This window comes from Mytilus trossulus, chromosome 9 (assembly GCF_036588685.1).
Source record: "Mytilus trossulus isolate FHL-02 chromosome 9, PNRI_Mtr1.1.1.hap1, whole genome shotgun sequence".
Taxonomy (NCBI): domain Eukaryota; kingdom Metazoa; phylum Mollusca; class Bivalvia; order Mytilida; family Mytilidae; genus Mytilus; species Mytilus trossulus.
In genome coordinates this window covers 72,517,616-72,532,317 of record NC_086381.1, presented here as the reverse complement: position 1 = coordinate 72,532,317, position 14,702 = coordinate 72,517,616, and the positions used below count along the sequence as shown (strand labels likewise).

The 14,702-nt window shown below is 36.5% G+C and overlaps 3 protein-coding genes across 3 annotated transcripts; all 3 read right to left on the bottom strand.

Annotated features, from left to right (window-relative positions):
• Positions 1-4,647: 4,647 nt before the first annotated feature.
• On the bottom strand, positions 4,648-6,729 carry LOC134684919 (uncharacterized). The gene has a single exon (XM_063544236.1). It carries the CDS (start codon positions 6,727-6,729, stop codon positions 4,648-4,650), a length of 2,082 nt encoding a protein of 693 aa, XP_063400306.1.
• Positions 6,730-6,954: 225 nt separating this feature from the next.
• LOC134684918 (uncharacterized) lies at positions 6,955-9,441 on the bottom strand. Its single transcript, XM_063544235.1, has one exon. The coding sequence runs from the start codon at positions 9,439-9,441 to the stop codon at positions 6,955-6,957; it is 2,487 nt and encodes an 828-aa protein (XP_063400305.1).
• A 1,938-nt stretch (positions 9,442-11,379) lies between these two features.
• On the bottom strand, positions 11,380-13,461 carry LOC134684917 (uncharacterized). Its single transcript, XM_063544234.1, has one exon. It carries the CDS (start codon positions 13,459-13,461, stop codon positions 11,380-11,382), a length of 2,082 nt encoding a protein of 693 aa, XP_063400304.1.
• Positions 13,462-14,702: the final 1,241 nt, after the last annotated feature.

Sequence of the window (14,702 nt, the reverse complement as noted above, 5' to 3'; positions counted from 1 at the left end):
ACAGTAGGATAGCTAAATATAACTGTATCGACAGACAGTAGGAAAGCTAAATATAACTGTATCGACAGACAGTAGGATAGCTAAATATAACTGTATCGACAGACAGTAGGATAGCTAACTGTATCGACAGACAGTAGGATAGATAAATATAACTGTATCGACAGACAGTAGGAAAGCTAAATATAACTGTATCGACAGACAGTAGGATAGCTAAATATATCAACAGACAGTAGGATAGATAAATATCTCTGTATCGACAGACAGTAGGATAGCTAAATATAACTGTATCGACAGACAGTAGGATAGCTAACTGTATCGACAGACAGTAGGATAGATAAATATAACTGTATCGACAGACAGTAGGAAAGCTAAATATAACTGTATCGACAGACAGTAGGATAGCTAAATATAACTGTATCGACAGACAGTAGGAAAGCTAAATATAACTGTATCGACAGACAGTAGGATAGCTAAATATAACTGTATCGACAGACAGTAGGATAGCTAAATATAACTGTATCGACAGACAGTAGGAAAGCTAAATATAACTGTATCGACAGACAGTAGGATAGCTAAATATAACTGTATCGACAGACAGTAGGATAGCTAAATATAACTGTATCGACAGACAGTAGGATAGCTAAGTTGTAAAAAAAAATGAGCGTAGATGTGTCTTTATACATCCCTCTTTGAAAAAATATGTTTTAATTTGCTGATGACAAAATCGATATTTGTGTCAATGAAAATAAACCCATCATATAGACACCAGGATTAAATTTTGTATTTACGCAAGAGGCGCGTTTCGTCTACTAAAGACGACTCATCCGTGACGCTCGAATAAAGTACGACGCTGAAGCATTGAGGACCAAGTTTTGTCAATTACAGCTAAGGTATTCTATTCGTGAGGAAGAAAAGCCTTAGTATTTCAAAAATTCAAAAGTTTTGTAAACAATTAATTTATATAAATATGGGCATATCAAGTAATAATTCAAGTGCCGACTACTGGGCTGGTGATACCCTTGGGAAATGAGAACTCCACCAGAAGAGGCATCGACCCAGTGGTTGTAAATAAACTCATCATAGATACAAGGATTTATTTTTGTATTTACGCCAGACGCGCGTTCCGTCTACAAAAGACTCATGAATCAGTGAAGCTCGAATCCCCAAAAGTTGAATAGGCCAGATAGATTACGAAGTTGAAGAGCATTGAGGACCAATTTGCACAACAAATGTAAATTTATTAAAAATTCTAATAACAACTTTGATGAGTTTACCTGACTGGATTGATTGACAGTTTATCTGATTTATATAAATACTATATCTTGGAAAATTTATGCAGTTGTTATAAGCATGTCTTAGTAGTAACTATTTTGAGAGGTAGAATATTCTTTTCAGAATTATCACAGACTATCTAGGGGTTTGGTAAGCGTTTAGCAAAGAAAAATTCGCGTCCGTTTTCGAGAGTATACCGTCCACTTTTAAAGGTGTGTCGTAACGTCCACCTTGGAGGGTAGCCCGGACCAACATTTAGGTGGTATATCGCCCAACTATAGCCTCTGCACCCAAACACGGTGTTCGTGTGAATTGTATTCTTAGGTATGCATCCCAATATAAAGTCTAACTCTGATGTCCGCGCTGAGGCCCAAATATAGCGTCGGCGTATGCGCATAGGTCCAACTATAGTGATAGCATCTAGCCTCCGCCCGTAGCCCCAACTATGGCATTAGCGTCCGCGCATAGGCCCAAATATGCGTTCGTGCGAATCATATCCATAGGTATGCATCCCAATGTCAAGTCCAACTATAACGTCCGAGTTTATGCCCAAATATGGCATTAACGTCTAGCGTCCGAGCGAAGGCCTAAATATGGCGTCGGCGTGTGAGTCATACCCTTAGATTTCAGAGTCAACTATCGCGTCCGTGTTAAGGCCCAAATATAGCGTCGGCGCACGCACGCATGTCTAACTATAACGTCTCGCGTCCCGATTTCAGGTCCAAATATGGAGTTGGTGTCCCGATGTCCGAGTTTTGGGGCTTGTAGTGTCCCACATACTTTACTGAACCCCCTCCCCCTTAACCCCCTCTCTTAACTTAATTTGGGAAAAAATGATTGACCTATAAGGATATATATATATAAAATTCGTGTCAATTAAACAAAACTTGTAGCAATTTTAACCCCCCACACCCAAATTATTTGAATCAAGTTTTTTATCATTCATTGATTTGTTGATGTCGTCCCTTAAAGAGATCACATTTATCGTCTTCATCATACACAGTATGACCATGATGACCAATCGAATTGTCATTTATAAAGTTTTGTAGTCCTGAGTGAAATATACCTCTGTTTGATAAATGAGCATTTTCATGTTTTTCCACTAAGTTTTGGAATTTAAATACACAAAAAAAAACCCACTTTTGAACCAAATGGTACACTATACACTGATGCGTATTGCGACGTTGTGGTATTGACAACATGTATGATATCAATATATATTTTTGTTTTGCTTCTTTTAAAAGAAAACTTTTACATATGATATTTAGTTATTAAAAAAAACTGCATAAAATAAGCAAAAAGGTAGGAAGTTTGCGAACATACATTTTTACAATTATTTCAATAATACTGAATGTTGTCAGCGCTGATTTTCATTCATGGAACGAAAACTCTTATTGGCTAAGACTCAAATTCTTTATAACAGTGACGTTACGCACGGTATTCGTTCCACTTAGCGTTACACGACGTTCCTAATAAAACGTCGATTTTTGACGTTGTTCCACGGAAAGTTTCAAACGTTGACCTTATATTCTACTCATGTGAAATTGACGTTTAAAGTACAGAGATGTTAGAAGTTGCTTCATAATAAAGATTTATTTTTACAAGCCAGTGCAAATGCAAAATTCCATTGAATTAAAACAAAATTTTAAGAGCTGTTCTCTATAAAAGTCTAAAATTTCAGAATGGTGGTTCTGGGTCAGGTCATGGATTCCCATGATTTTTGTGTTACATGAAGAATTTAAAATTTTTGCCAAGAATTGTCTGCAACAATAACACAAAATAACAATTTGATGTCTTGTATATTGATTTAAATATATAAAAAGAAGATGTGGTATGATTGCCAATGAGACAACTCTCCACAAGAGACCAAATTGACACAAAAATAAACAACTATAGGTCACTGTATGGCCTTCAACAATGAGCAAAGCCCATACGTATGCGCATAGTCTGCTATAAAAGGCCCCGAAATGATAATGTAAAACAATTCAGACGAGAAAACTAACTGCCTAATTTATGTTACAAAATGAAATAAAAAGTCTGTTTTGTATATATTTTGGCGTTTTCTTTCTTCGAAATGTTTTAAAACTTTAAAACTTAGTTTGATACTATGAGTGAAACAAGTGTACTAGGACAAATCTGAGGCTTACCTCTCTACTCTTAGGACGAGCGTGCTTACAATTTAACATACCACATTGGCTGTCTTTGCTTATAACCTTCGATGTCTTATTTTCTTCTCTTTTTTTTTTACTATTTGTGTATTATTAGTTTCTTTTATTTTTTTGAAGTTAAGCAATGTTCTCTCTGCCAGAGAACGTCTCCTATCTTTGCTAGTAAAATTGTAAATATTTCGTTTCTTGTTTCTGTCTCTTTTCCCCAATTACACGTTTATATAAGTTTGTTGTAATTTGGTAATTTCGCTCCCTCAATTTGCGTTAATGCTTGCAAATGCTTCTTGATTTGTCTTTGATTATGCGAAAGATATAGGTAGTATATCGCCAGCTGTTTTTCTTTTCATTATCTTATTTTATCACACTTTAATCCTTGGACTATTATACTAACGTTAATATAGTAGTCCCAGAATTTGGTTTTATTTATTTTTTCTTAAACAGTGACTTATACTTACATTATAATTCATATCATTTATTTTAACGTATTTAAGTCCAAAATCTTACCATCAATCCCAATTTTTTGGAAAAGTTAAAAATAGCATATTTTCAAAAAACTTTATAATAAGTGCATCAACTTTGAAAAAGAAATACGTGCTCTTATGCTGCCGTTGCCAATTTTCAATGATTAAAGTTGGTTGGCGCCGCGGGTCCAAATTATTTTTTGAAAAAGAAAATGTTTTCATTGATTACAATTTTTAAATCGGGATTGTTTTATACAGAGCAAATAATTAAGAAAATTCATCTTATGAAGGAATTTTCACATTTTGAACATAAATCAGACTGTAGCTGTGGGCGTCGCAAAGAAAAATACACTGAAAGTTCTGATACTTTATTCATGACTTTATTCATGTCGCAATTGTCAAATAAACATACAGTGCATCGCATATTTCACCCAGTTGTCTACCATTATACAAAGTTCATGGTATACGTTGTTATGCAGGTTTACGCAGGTTTACGTGAGGTTTACGTAAGAACTCTTTGGGCCATTAACATGTCAAAATTTGTGTTCATAGCATCGTGCTTCGTTCGTGGGAAACTGATATATCGGGGAAAGAAACGACAATATACTACTTAGATTGTAATCGTAATACGTATCTTACTCCTAATTAATGTACAACAGTAACATGGCTCCCCAAAATTAATGTTTAATTTTTCCAAAATATCATAGTCTTATAACCACTATACTACCATTACTGAACATCGCATACTAAATGTGAATAGGCTCCTCGGTGGGGACTTCCTCGGTTTCCCCTACTTCTAATACTAACACTAGTTTTTGAATCGGCCTATCTAATTCCTGAAGAGGTGAATTCCTCCTTCCACTATTGTCAATTTGAGCACCGATCGTAACCCGCACTTTTCTAACAAGTCCATCTTCATCTACGTGTGCTGTGTTGATCTTCCCAAGATGCCACTGATTTCGCGCGGCTTGTTCATCTTTGATCATAACTATATCGCCGACTTGCAAATTTCGTCTAGGAGCAGTCCCGTTCTTTCTAGATTGTAGGTTAGACAAATACTCCTTCCTCCATCTATTCCAAAACTCGTTTGCTAAGAATTGAACTCGCCTCCAGCGTTTTCGAGAGTAAATATCACTTCTTTGAAATTGTCCAGGCGGAGGAATAATCTTTGACTTCATCGTAAGTATATGATTTGGCGTTAGGGGTTCTTCTGATAAAGGATCATTCAAATTATCAAGAGTTAAAGGACGGCTGTTCACAATTGCTGCGGCTTCGCACATAAAAGTTCTCAAAGATTCATCGTCCAATTGTGTACCAGATTGATGCATTAGTGACGCAAGCACATTTCTAACTGACCGGATTTGACGTTCCCAAACTCCACCCATATGACTAGCAGATGGGACATTCATTTTGAATTCTACAAAATCACAACCTTCATTTGAAAGAAATTGTCTTATACTTTTATCGTCCATTTCTGAATAAGCTTCTCGCAATTCTCGTTCCGCACCTACAAAATTGGTTCCTCTATCTGACCTTAGATGTCTTACAGGGCCACGTATGGCTATAAATCTACGTAACGCATTTATGAATGAACTGGTATCGAGTGAATTTGCTGTCTCTATATGTACGCCTCGGCATGATAGACACGTAAACAAGACACCGTAGCGTTTAAGTTCTTTACGTCCTTCTTTAATGTACCACGGTCCAAATAAATCAACTCCGCTATAAGTGAAAGGCGGTACCGGATCAAGCCTGTCACTCGGTAAGTCAGCCATTTTTTGTTCTTGAGTATTACTTCTATGTTTCCTACAAATTACACATGTTGCTAGATATTTAGAAACGGCAGTACTACAACCAATTATCCAAAATCCGTTCGCACGTATTTCATTTATTGTCATGCCTCTTCCTTGGTGTTCGGCTTTCTCGTGGAAATGTCGTATGATTAGTTCTGTTACGTGTGAATGTCTAGGAATGATCACTGGATGTTTAACTGCTAAGTTAAACTCCGCTCGTCGAATACGACCACCAACTCTAATAATTCCATCGGAATCTAGAAACGGGTCTAACTTGTATAATGATGAAGTTCGTTTCAATTGTATATTTCGAATTCGGGTTGATTGTCTATCTTCATAGGTTTTACCTTCACCCATCGATTGTAAAACAGCTATTTCTTCGCTAAATGACGATGATTGCAATTGTTTGATAATTTCAATCTCTGCACGTTGCATGTCGTTTACGCACAATGTACTTACAATTGATTGGTTTTTACTCTTAGTCTGAGATCTAAGTGTGTCCTTTAGTTTTAAGCAAATGCTTACAGCTCGCTTTGCGTGATTCCAACTAGAGAAATATTCCAAGCGTTCAATCATAGACGCAAATTCAATAACATCCATCTTAGTAGAAAATGTCTTCACTATTCGTATTTCAGGGTCATTCAGTGACAAATCGGGTGTATTCGCATCTGCGTCAAAGGATTGAAGTGTCCATAAAAATTTCGGTCCGGTAAACCAATTTGAGTTCTTCACCAAATCATTTGCGCTTGCCCCTCGTGAGGCTACATCTGCAGGGTTTTCCTTGGTGTCTATGTACTTCCACTGTGTTGGACTAGAGTGTTCTCTTATCTGTTGTACTCGATTTGCTACAAATATGTGAAATCTTCGGTTATCGTTCGCAATATAACCGAGATCAGTCCAAAACCACTCAGTAATGTTCTCGTATTGAAGTTCTTGTTTTAGTAGTTGACTTATTCTAATTGATACAATAGCGGCTGACAATTCCAAACGAGGTATTGTTAATAAACGACGTGGAGTAACTCTGGCTTTTCCCATTAGAAGTGTACAATGAATAAGTCCATTTTCATCGATTAATCGTAGATACGAGCATTGTCCATAACCTAAAGTGCTAGCATCAGAAAAATGATGAAGCTCGCATACTGTTATATTTCCAAAGTTTTTCGGTTTTACACATCGCTGAATTCCTAGTTGCGCTAGATTTTGAATGTCATTTCGCCACTGTTGCCATCTTTGTATCAAAATTTCAGAAGGCGGTTCGTCCTAATCAATTTGATCGCTACAACATTCTTGTAGAATCTGTTTACCCAGAAGTACGAAAGGAGAAAGAAATCCCAAGGGATCATACACGGAACTTAACGTTGAAAGTATTCCCCGTCTCGTAAGTGGTTTGTTCGTAAGTTCAATGCGAAATTGAAAAGAATCGGATTCGATACACCATTGTATGCCTAGAGTCTTCGTAATCGGCAGTTTGTCATTTAATAAATCTAAGTTCTTTAGATCTTTTGCTCTATCTTCAATTGGTATTAGATTTAAAAGTTCTTTAGAGTTAGACTGGAATTTATGTAGTTTTAAACCTACTTTATTACACATCTCTCGACTTCGTTTTACTAAGTTTACTGCATCATCGATGGACGCAACGGACTTCAGACCGTCATCAACATAGAAATCATATCTCAAAAAGTCTGAAATATCTGATCCAAACTCATCTTCGTAATCGTCAGCAACTCTTTTCAGACCAAAGTTGGCACAACCAGGAGAAGAAGCGGCTCCAAATAAGTGAACGTTCATACGATATTCTATAGGATCTTCATGAAGATTGTCGTCTTTCCACCACAAAAATCTTAAATAGTCTCTATGATCTTTATTTACGTTAAACTGAAGAAACATTTGTTCTATATCACAAATCACAGCTATGTTTTCTTTTCGAAATCTACACAGTACTCCAATAAGCTTGTTGGTAAGATCAGGTCCTTGTAACAAATGATCGTTCAAAGAATGACCTTGATATCTAGCACTACAGTCAAATACAACACGCACCTTGTCAGGTTTTTGGTTATGGTATACCCCATGGTGAGGTATATACCATACATGACCATCGTTATCCTGTTTAGACGATTCAACCTTTTCTACATAACCCTTTTCGATAAAGTCATTCATGCTTGTAAAGTAATGTGTACGATAGGTTTTATCCCTCTGAAGACGACCCTTTAATTGATTTAAACGTGTTACTGCAATGTTCTTGTTGTTCGGTAGAATAGGCGGGTTTTTATCTTTGAACGGCAATGGCATAACATAATGTCCATTTTCAACACTTATTCCTTCATCAAGAATAGAAATAAATCTTTTATCATCGTAAGAATATGAAATCTTGTTAACATTTCTGTCCGAAAAGTCAAGTTCCATCATGCGGGCAACTTCACTTGGAATTATTTCCTTAACGCTCGAACCAAACGAAAAGTAAACATGTTCTGAATCTCCACTTTTAATTGATAACTCATTCGGAACCTCAAGAGCAAGAGTACGGTGACTGAATCCTATCGAGTCGCAGTTGTCTATTTGCAAGGGATCAACTATACCAACGATTCCCCATCCTAAATCAGTTTTCTGTCCATACGGTCCATTATCAATTGAAGGTATTACCTCACGTGGAATAAGTGCACGAGGACAATTGTAACCAATCAAAAGCCCAAACTCACAATCTTGGACGGGCATCAACTTTTCTGCAATGTGTTCTAAATATGACCATCGAAGTGCCATTTCAGCTGTTGGAATATGAGATCGGTTTGCTGGCATGATGTCACGTGTAAATACGTTCGGAAGCGGTATTTTAACTTCACTGTCAAATCCCCTTACCACTAGACCTTTTATTTTACGACTGTCAACTATATGATTTTCTGCATGCATTGTAGATAGTGAGAGTTTAACATCTGTTCCACGGAGTCCTAACGCACGGCGTGTTTCATCTAAAACAAAAGTAGTGTCGGACTGTGTGTCTAGTAAAGCATAAACAAGTCTTTCGTTATCTGGATCGTCTGAATGCGACACATAAACAGGCACAATCATAGAACTTTTGCAACTTGCTTTTGTATTGTTCATGAATACGGCTCCGGTCTGTGACTTATAATTTTCCACGGTGCTAGTTTCTAACGGTTTATCCTTGTTAACGGAAATGATCGGTTTGTTAAAGTCACCATGTAAAGGCGTTGGATGAAACCTTGAACATACCTCACACTTTTTACGTTTTTGACATTTCTTCGATGTATGTCCGTATCCAAGACAACCAAAACAAAGTCCGTTTTCTTTCGCAAAGTTCTTTCGCTCATTCACTGACTTCTTAAGAAACTGATAACATGAATCGATGAAATGACCAGTTTTCTTACAAAATGTACATGTTAGATCCTTGTTGTAACTGTTATTGTTTTTATCAGGCACTCGCGAAGTTTCTGTCGCAAGAACATTTCTACGCTGATTATCATATTTACCATGCTGAAATCGATTTGTCTTAAACTTGTCACTAGTGCTATTTGTAGTTTCTGATCTGACGGACTGTATTGACGTTACCGGGTCATTTGCTATGATTGCTTCTTTTTCTATAAAATTTACAAACATTTGAAATGAAGGAAATTCACGCTTATCGTCTTTGTGTTTCGCAACGATTTTGGACCACCGTGTTACAACCCAATCCGGTAGTTTTGACAAAAGTTTACGATTTTCTCTATTGTCGTTTAACGCGTTCAATGTTCCCATAGTTTTCATCGCAGACAAGCACTGTTTTAGAAAGTCGATTTTTGACGTTGTTCCACGGAAAGTTTCAAACGTTGACCTTATATTCTACTCATGCTACTCATGTGAAATTGACGTTTAAAGTACAGAGATGTAAGAAGTTGCTTCTTTATAAAGTTTTATTTTTACAAGCCAGTGCAAATGCAAAATTCCATTGAATTAAAACAAAATTTTAAGAGCTGTTTTCTATAAAAGTCTAAAATTTCAGAATGGTGGTTCTGGGTCAGGTCATGGATTCCCGTGATTTTTGTGTTACATGAAGAATTTTAAGTTTTTGCCAAGAATTGTCTGCAACAATAACACAAAATAACAATTTGATGTCTTGTATATTGATTTAAATATATAAAAAGAAGATGTGGTATGATTGCCAATGAGACAACTCTCCACAAGAGACCAAATTGACACAAAAATAAACAACTAAAGGTCACTGTATGGCCTTCAACAATGAGCCAAGTCCATACGTCTGCGCATAGTCTGTTATAAAAAGCCCCGAAATGATAATGTAAAACAATTCAGACGAGAAAACTAACTGCCTAATTTATGTTACAAAATGAAATAAAAAGTCTGTTTTGTATATATTTTGGCGTTTTCTTTCTTCGAAATGTTTTAAAACTTTAAAACTTAGTTTGATACTATGAGTGAAACAAGTGTACTAGGACAAATCTGAGGCTTACCTCTCTACTCTTAGGACGAGCGTGCTTACAATTTAACATACCACATTGGCTGTCTTTGCTTATAACCTTCGATGTCTTATTTTCTTCTCTTTTTTTTTTACTATTTGTGTATTATTAGTTTCTTTTATTTTTTTGAAGTTAAGCAATGTTCTCTCTGCCAGAGAACGTCTCCTATCTTTGCTAGTAAAATTGTAAATATTTCGTTTCTTGTTTCTGTCTCTTTTCCCCAATTACACGTTTATATAAGTTTGTTGTAATTTGGTAATTTCGCTCCCTCAATTTGCGTTAATGCTTGCAAATGCTTCTTGATTTGTCTTTGATTATGCGAAAGATATAGGTAGTATATCGCCAGCTGTTTTTCTTTTCATTATCTTATTTTATCACACTTTAATCCTTGGACTATTATACTAACGTTAATATAGTAGTCCCAGAATTTGGTTTTATTTATTTTTTCTTAAACAGTGACTTATACTTACATTATAATTCATATCATTTATTTTAACGTATTTAAGTCCAAAATCTTACCATCAATCCCAATTTTTTGGAAAAGTTAAAAATAGCATATTTTCAAAAAACTTTATAATAAGTGCATCAACTTTGAAAAAGAAATACGTGCTCTTATGCTGCCGTTGCCAATTTTCAATGATTAAAGTTGGTTGGCGCCGCGGGTCCAAATTATTTTTTGAAAAAGAAAATGTTTTCATTGATTACAATTTTTAAATCGGGATTGTTTTATACAGAGCAAATAATTAAGAAAATTCATCTTATGAAGGAATTTTCACATTTTGAACATAAATCAGACTGTAGCTGTGGGCGTCGCAAAGAAAAATACACTGAAAGTTCTGATACTTTATTCATGACTTTATTCATGTCGCAATTGTCAAATAAACATACAGTGCATCGCATATTTCACCCAGTTGTCTAACATTATACAAAGTTCATGGTATACGTTGTTATGCAGGTTTACGCAGGTTTACGTGAGGTTTACGTAAGAACTCTTTGGGCCATTAACATGTCAAAATTTGTGTTCATAGCATCGTGCTTCGTTCGTGGGAAACTGATATATCGGGGAAAGAAACGACAATATACTACTTAGATTGTAATCGTAATACGTATCTTACTCCTAATTAATGTACAACAGTAACATGGCTCCCCAAAATTAATGTTTAATTTTTCCAAAATATCATAGTCTTATAACCACTATACTACCATTACTGAACATCGCATACTAAATGTGAATAGGCTCCTCGGTGGGGACTTCCTCGGTTTCCCCTACTTCTAATACTAACACTAGTTTTTGAATCGGCCTATCTAATTCCTGAAGAGGTGAATTCCTCCTTCCACTATTGTCAATTTGAGCACCGATCGTAACCCGCACTTTTCTAACAAGTCCATCTTCATCTACGTGTGCTGTGTTGATCTTCCCAAGATGCCACTGATTTCGCGCGGCTTGTTCATCTTTGATCATAACTATATCGCCGACTTGCAAATTTCGTCTAGGAGCAGTCCCGTTCTTTCTAGATTGTAGGTTAGACAAATACTCCTTCCTCCATCTATTCCAAAACTCGTTTGCTAAGAATTGAACTCGCCTCCAGCGTTTTCGAGAGTAAATATCACTTCTTTGAAATTGTCCAGGCGGAGGAATAATCTTTGACTTCATCGTAAGTATATGATTTGGCGTTAGGGGTTCTTCTGATAAAGGATCATTCAAATTATCAAGAGTTAAAGGACGGCTGTTCACAATTGCTGCGGCTTCGCACATAAAAGTTCTCAAAGATTCATCGTCCAATTGTGTACCAGATTGATGCATTAGTGACGCAAGCACATTTCTAACTGACCGGATTTGACGTTCCCAAACTCCACCCATATGACTAGCAGATGGGACATTCATTTTGAATTCTACAAAATCACAACCTTCATTTGAAAGAAATTGTCTTATACTTTTATCGTCCATTTCTGAATAAGCTTCTCGCAATTCTCGTTCCGCACCTACAAAATTGGTTCCTCTATCTGACCTTAGATGTCTTACAGGGCCACGTATGGCTATAAATCTACGTAACGCATTTATGAATGAACTGGTATCGAGTGAATTTGCTGTCTCTATATGTACGCCTCGGCATGATAGACACGTAAACAAGACACCGTAGCGTTTAAGTTCTTTACGTCCTTCTTTAATGTACCACGGTCCAAATAAATCAACTCCGCTATAAGTGAAAGGCGGTACCGGATCAAGCCTGTCACTCGGTAAGTCAGCCATTTTTTGTTCTTGAGTATTACTTCTATGTTTCCTACAAATTACACATGTTGCTAGATATTTAGAAACGGCAGTACTACAACCAATTATCCAAAATCCGTTCGCACGTATTTCATTTATTGTCATGCCTCTTCCTTGGTGTTCGGCTTTCTCGTGGAAATGTCGTATGATTAGTTCTGTTACGTGTGAATGTCTAGGAATGATCACTGGATGTTTAACTGCTAAGTTAAACTCCGCTCGTCGAATACGACCACCAACTCGAATAATTCCATCGGAATCTAGAAACGGGTCTAACTTGTATAATGATGAAGTTCGTTTCAATTGTATATTTCGAATTCGGGTTGATTGTCTATCTTCATAGGTTTTACCTTCACCCATCGATTGTAAAACAGCTATTTCTTCGCTAAATGACGATGATTGCAATTGTTTGATAATTTCAATCTCTGCACGTTGCATGTCGTTTACGCACAATGTACTTACAATTGATTGGTTTTTACTCTTAGTCTGAGATCTAAGTGTGTCCTTTAGTTTTAAGCAAATGCTTACAGCTCGCTTTGCGTGATTCCAACTAGAGAAATATTCCAAGCGTTCAATCATAGACGCAAATTCAATAACATCCATCTTAGTAGAAAATGTCTTCACTATTCGTATTTCAGGGTCATTCAGTGACAAATCGGGTGTATTCGCATCTGCGTCAAAGGATTGAAGTGTCCATAAAAATTTCGGTCCGGTAAACCAATTTGAGTTCTTCACCAAATCATTTGCGCTTGCCCCTCGTGAGGCTACATCTGCAGGGTTTTCCTTGGTGTCTATGTACTTCCACTGTGTTGGACTAGAGTGTTCTCTTATCTGTTGTACTCGATTTGCTACAAATATGTGAAATCTTCGGTTATCGTTCGCAATATAACCGAGATCAGTCCAAAACCACTCAGTAATGTTCTCGTATTGAAGTTCTTGTTTTAGTAGTTGACTTATTCTAATTGATACAATAGCGGCTGACAATTCCAAACGAGGTATTGTTAATAAACGACGTGGAGTAACTCTGGCTTTTCCCATTAGAAGTGTACAATGAATAAGTCCATTTTCATCGATTAATCGTAGATACGAGCATTGTCCATAACCTAAAGTGCTAGCATCAGAAAAATGATGAAGCTCGCATACTGTTATATTTCCAAAGTTTTTCGGTTTTACACATCGCTGAATTCCTAGTTGCGCTAGATTTTGAATGTCATTTCGCCACTGTTGCCATCTTTGTATCAAAATTTCAGAAGGCGGTTCGTCCTAATCAATTTGATCGCTACAACATTCTTGTAGAATCTGTTTACCCAGAAGTACGAAAGGAGAAAGAAATCCCAAGGGATCATACACGGAACTTAACGTTGAAAGTATTCCCCGTCTCGTAAGTGGTTTGTTCGTAAGTTCAATGCGAAATTGAAAAGAATCGGATTCGATACACCATTGTATGCCTAGAGTCTTCGTAATCGGCAGTTTGTCATTTAATAAATCTAAGTTCTTTAGATCTTTTGCTCTATCTTCAATTGGTATTAGATTTAAAAGTTCTTTAGAGTTAGACTGGAATTTATGTAGTTTTAAACCTACTTTATTACACATCTCTCGACTTCGTTTTACTAAGTTTACTGCATCATCGATGGACGCAACGGACTTCAGACCGTCATCAACATAGAAATCATATCTCAAAAAGTCTGAAATATCTGATCCAAACTCATCTTCGTAATCGTCAGCAACTCTTTTCAGACCAAAGTTGGCACAACCAGGAGAAGAAGCGGCTCCAAATAAGTGAACGTTCATACGATATTCTATAGGATCTTCATGAAGATTGTCGTCTTTCCACCACAAAAATCTTAAATAGTCTCTATGATCTTTATTTACGTTAAACTGAAGAAACATTTGTTCTATATCACAAATCACAGCTATGTTTTCTTTTCGAAATCTACACAGTACTCCAATAAGCTTGTTGGTAAGATCAGGTCCTTGTAACAAATGATCGTTCAAAGAATGACCTTGATATCTAGCACTACAGTCAAATACAACACGCACCTTGTCAGGTTTTTGGTTATGGTATACCCCATGGTGAGGTATATACCATACATGACCATCGTTATCCTGTTTAGACGATTCAACCTTTTCTACATAACCCTTTTCGATAAAGTCATTCATGCTTGTAAAGTAATGTGTACGATAGGTTTTATCCCTCTGAAGACGACCCTTTAATTGATTTAAACGTGTTACTGCAATGTTCTTGTTGTTCGGTAGAATAGGCGGGTTTTTATCTTTGA

Coding starts and splice junctions, on each gene's coding strand:
- LOC134684919 (XM_063544236.1), bottom strand. CDS start 6,729: ATGGGAAAAGCCAGAGTTACTCCACGTCGTTTATTAACAATACCTCGT.
- LOC134684918 (XM_063544235.1), bottom strand. CDS start 9,441: ATGGGAACATTGAACGCGTTAAACGACAATAGAGAAAATCGTAAACTT.
- LOC134684917 (XM_063544234.1), bottom strand. CDS start 13,461: ATGGGAAAAGCCAGAGTTACTCCACGTCGTTTATTAACAATACCTCGT.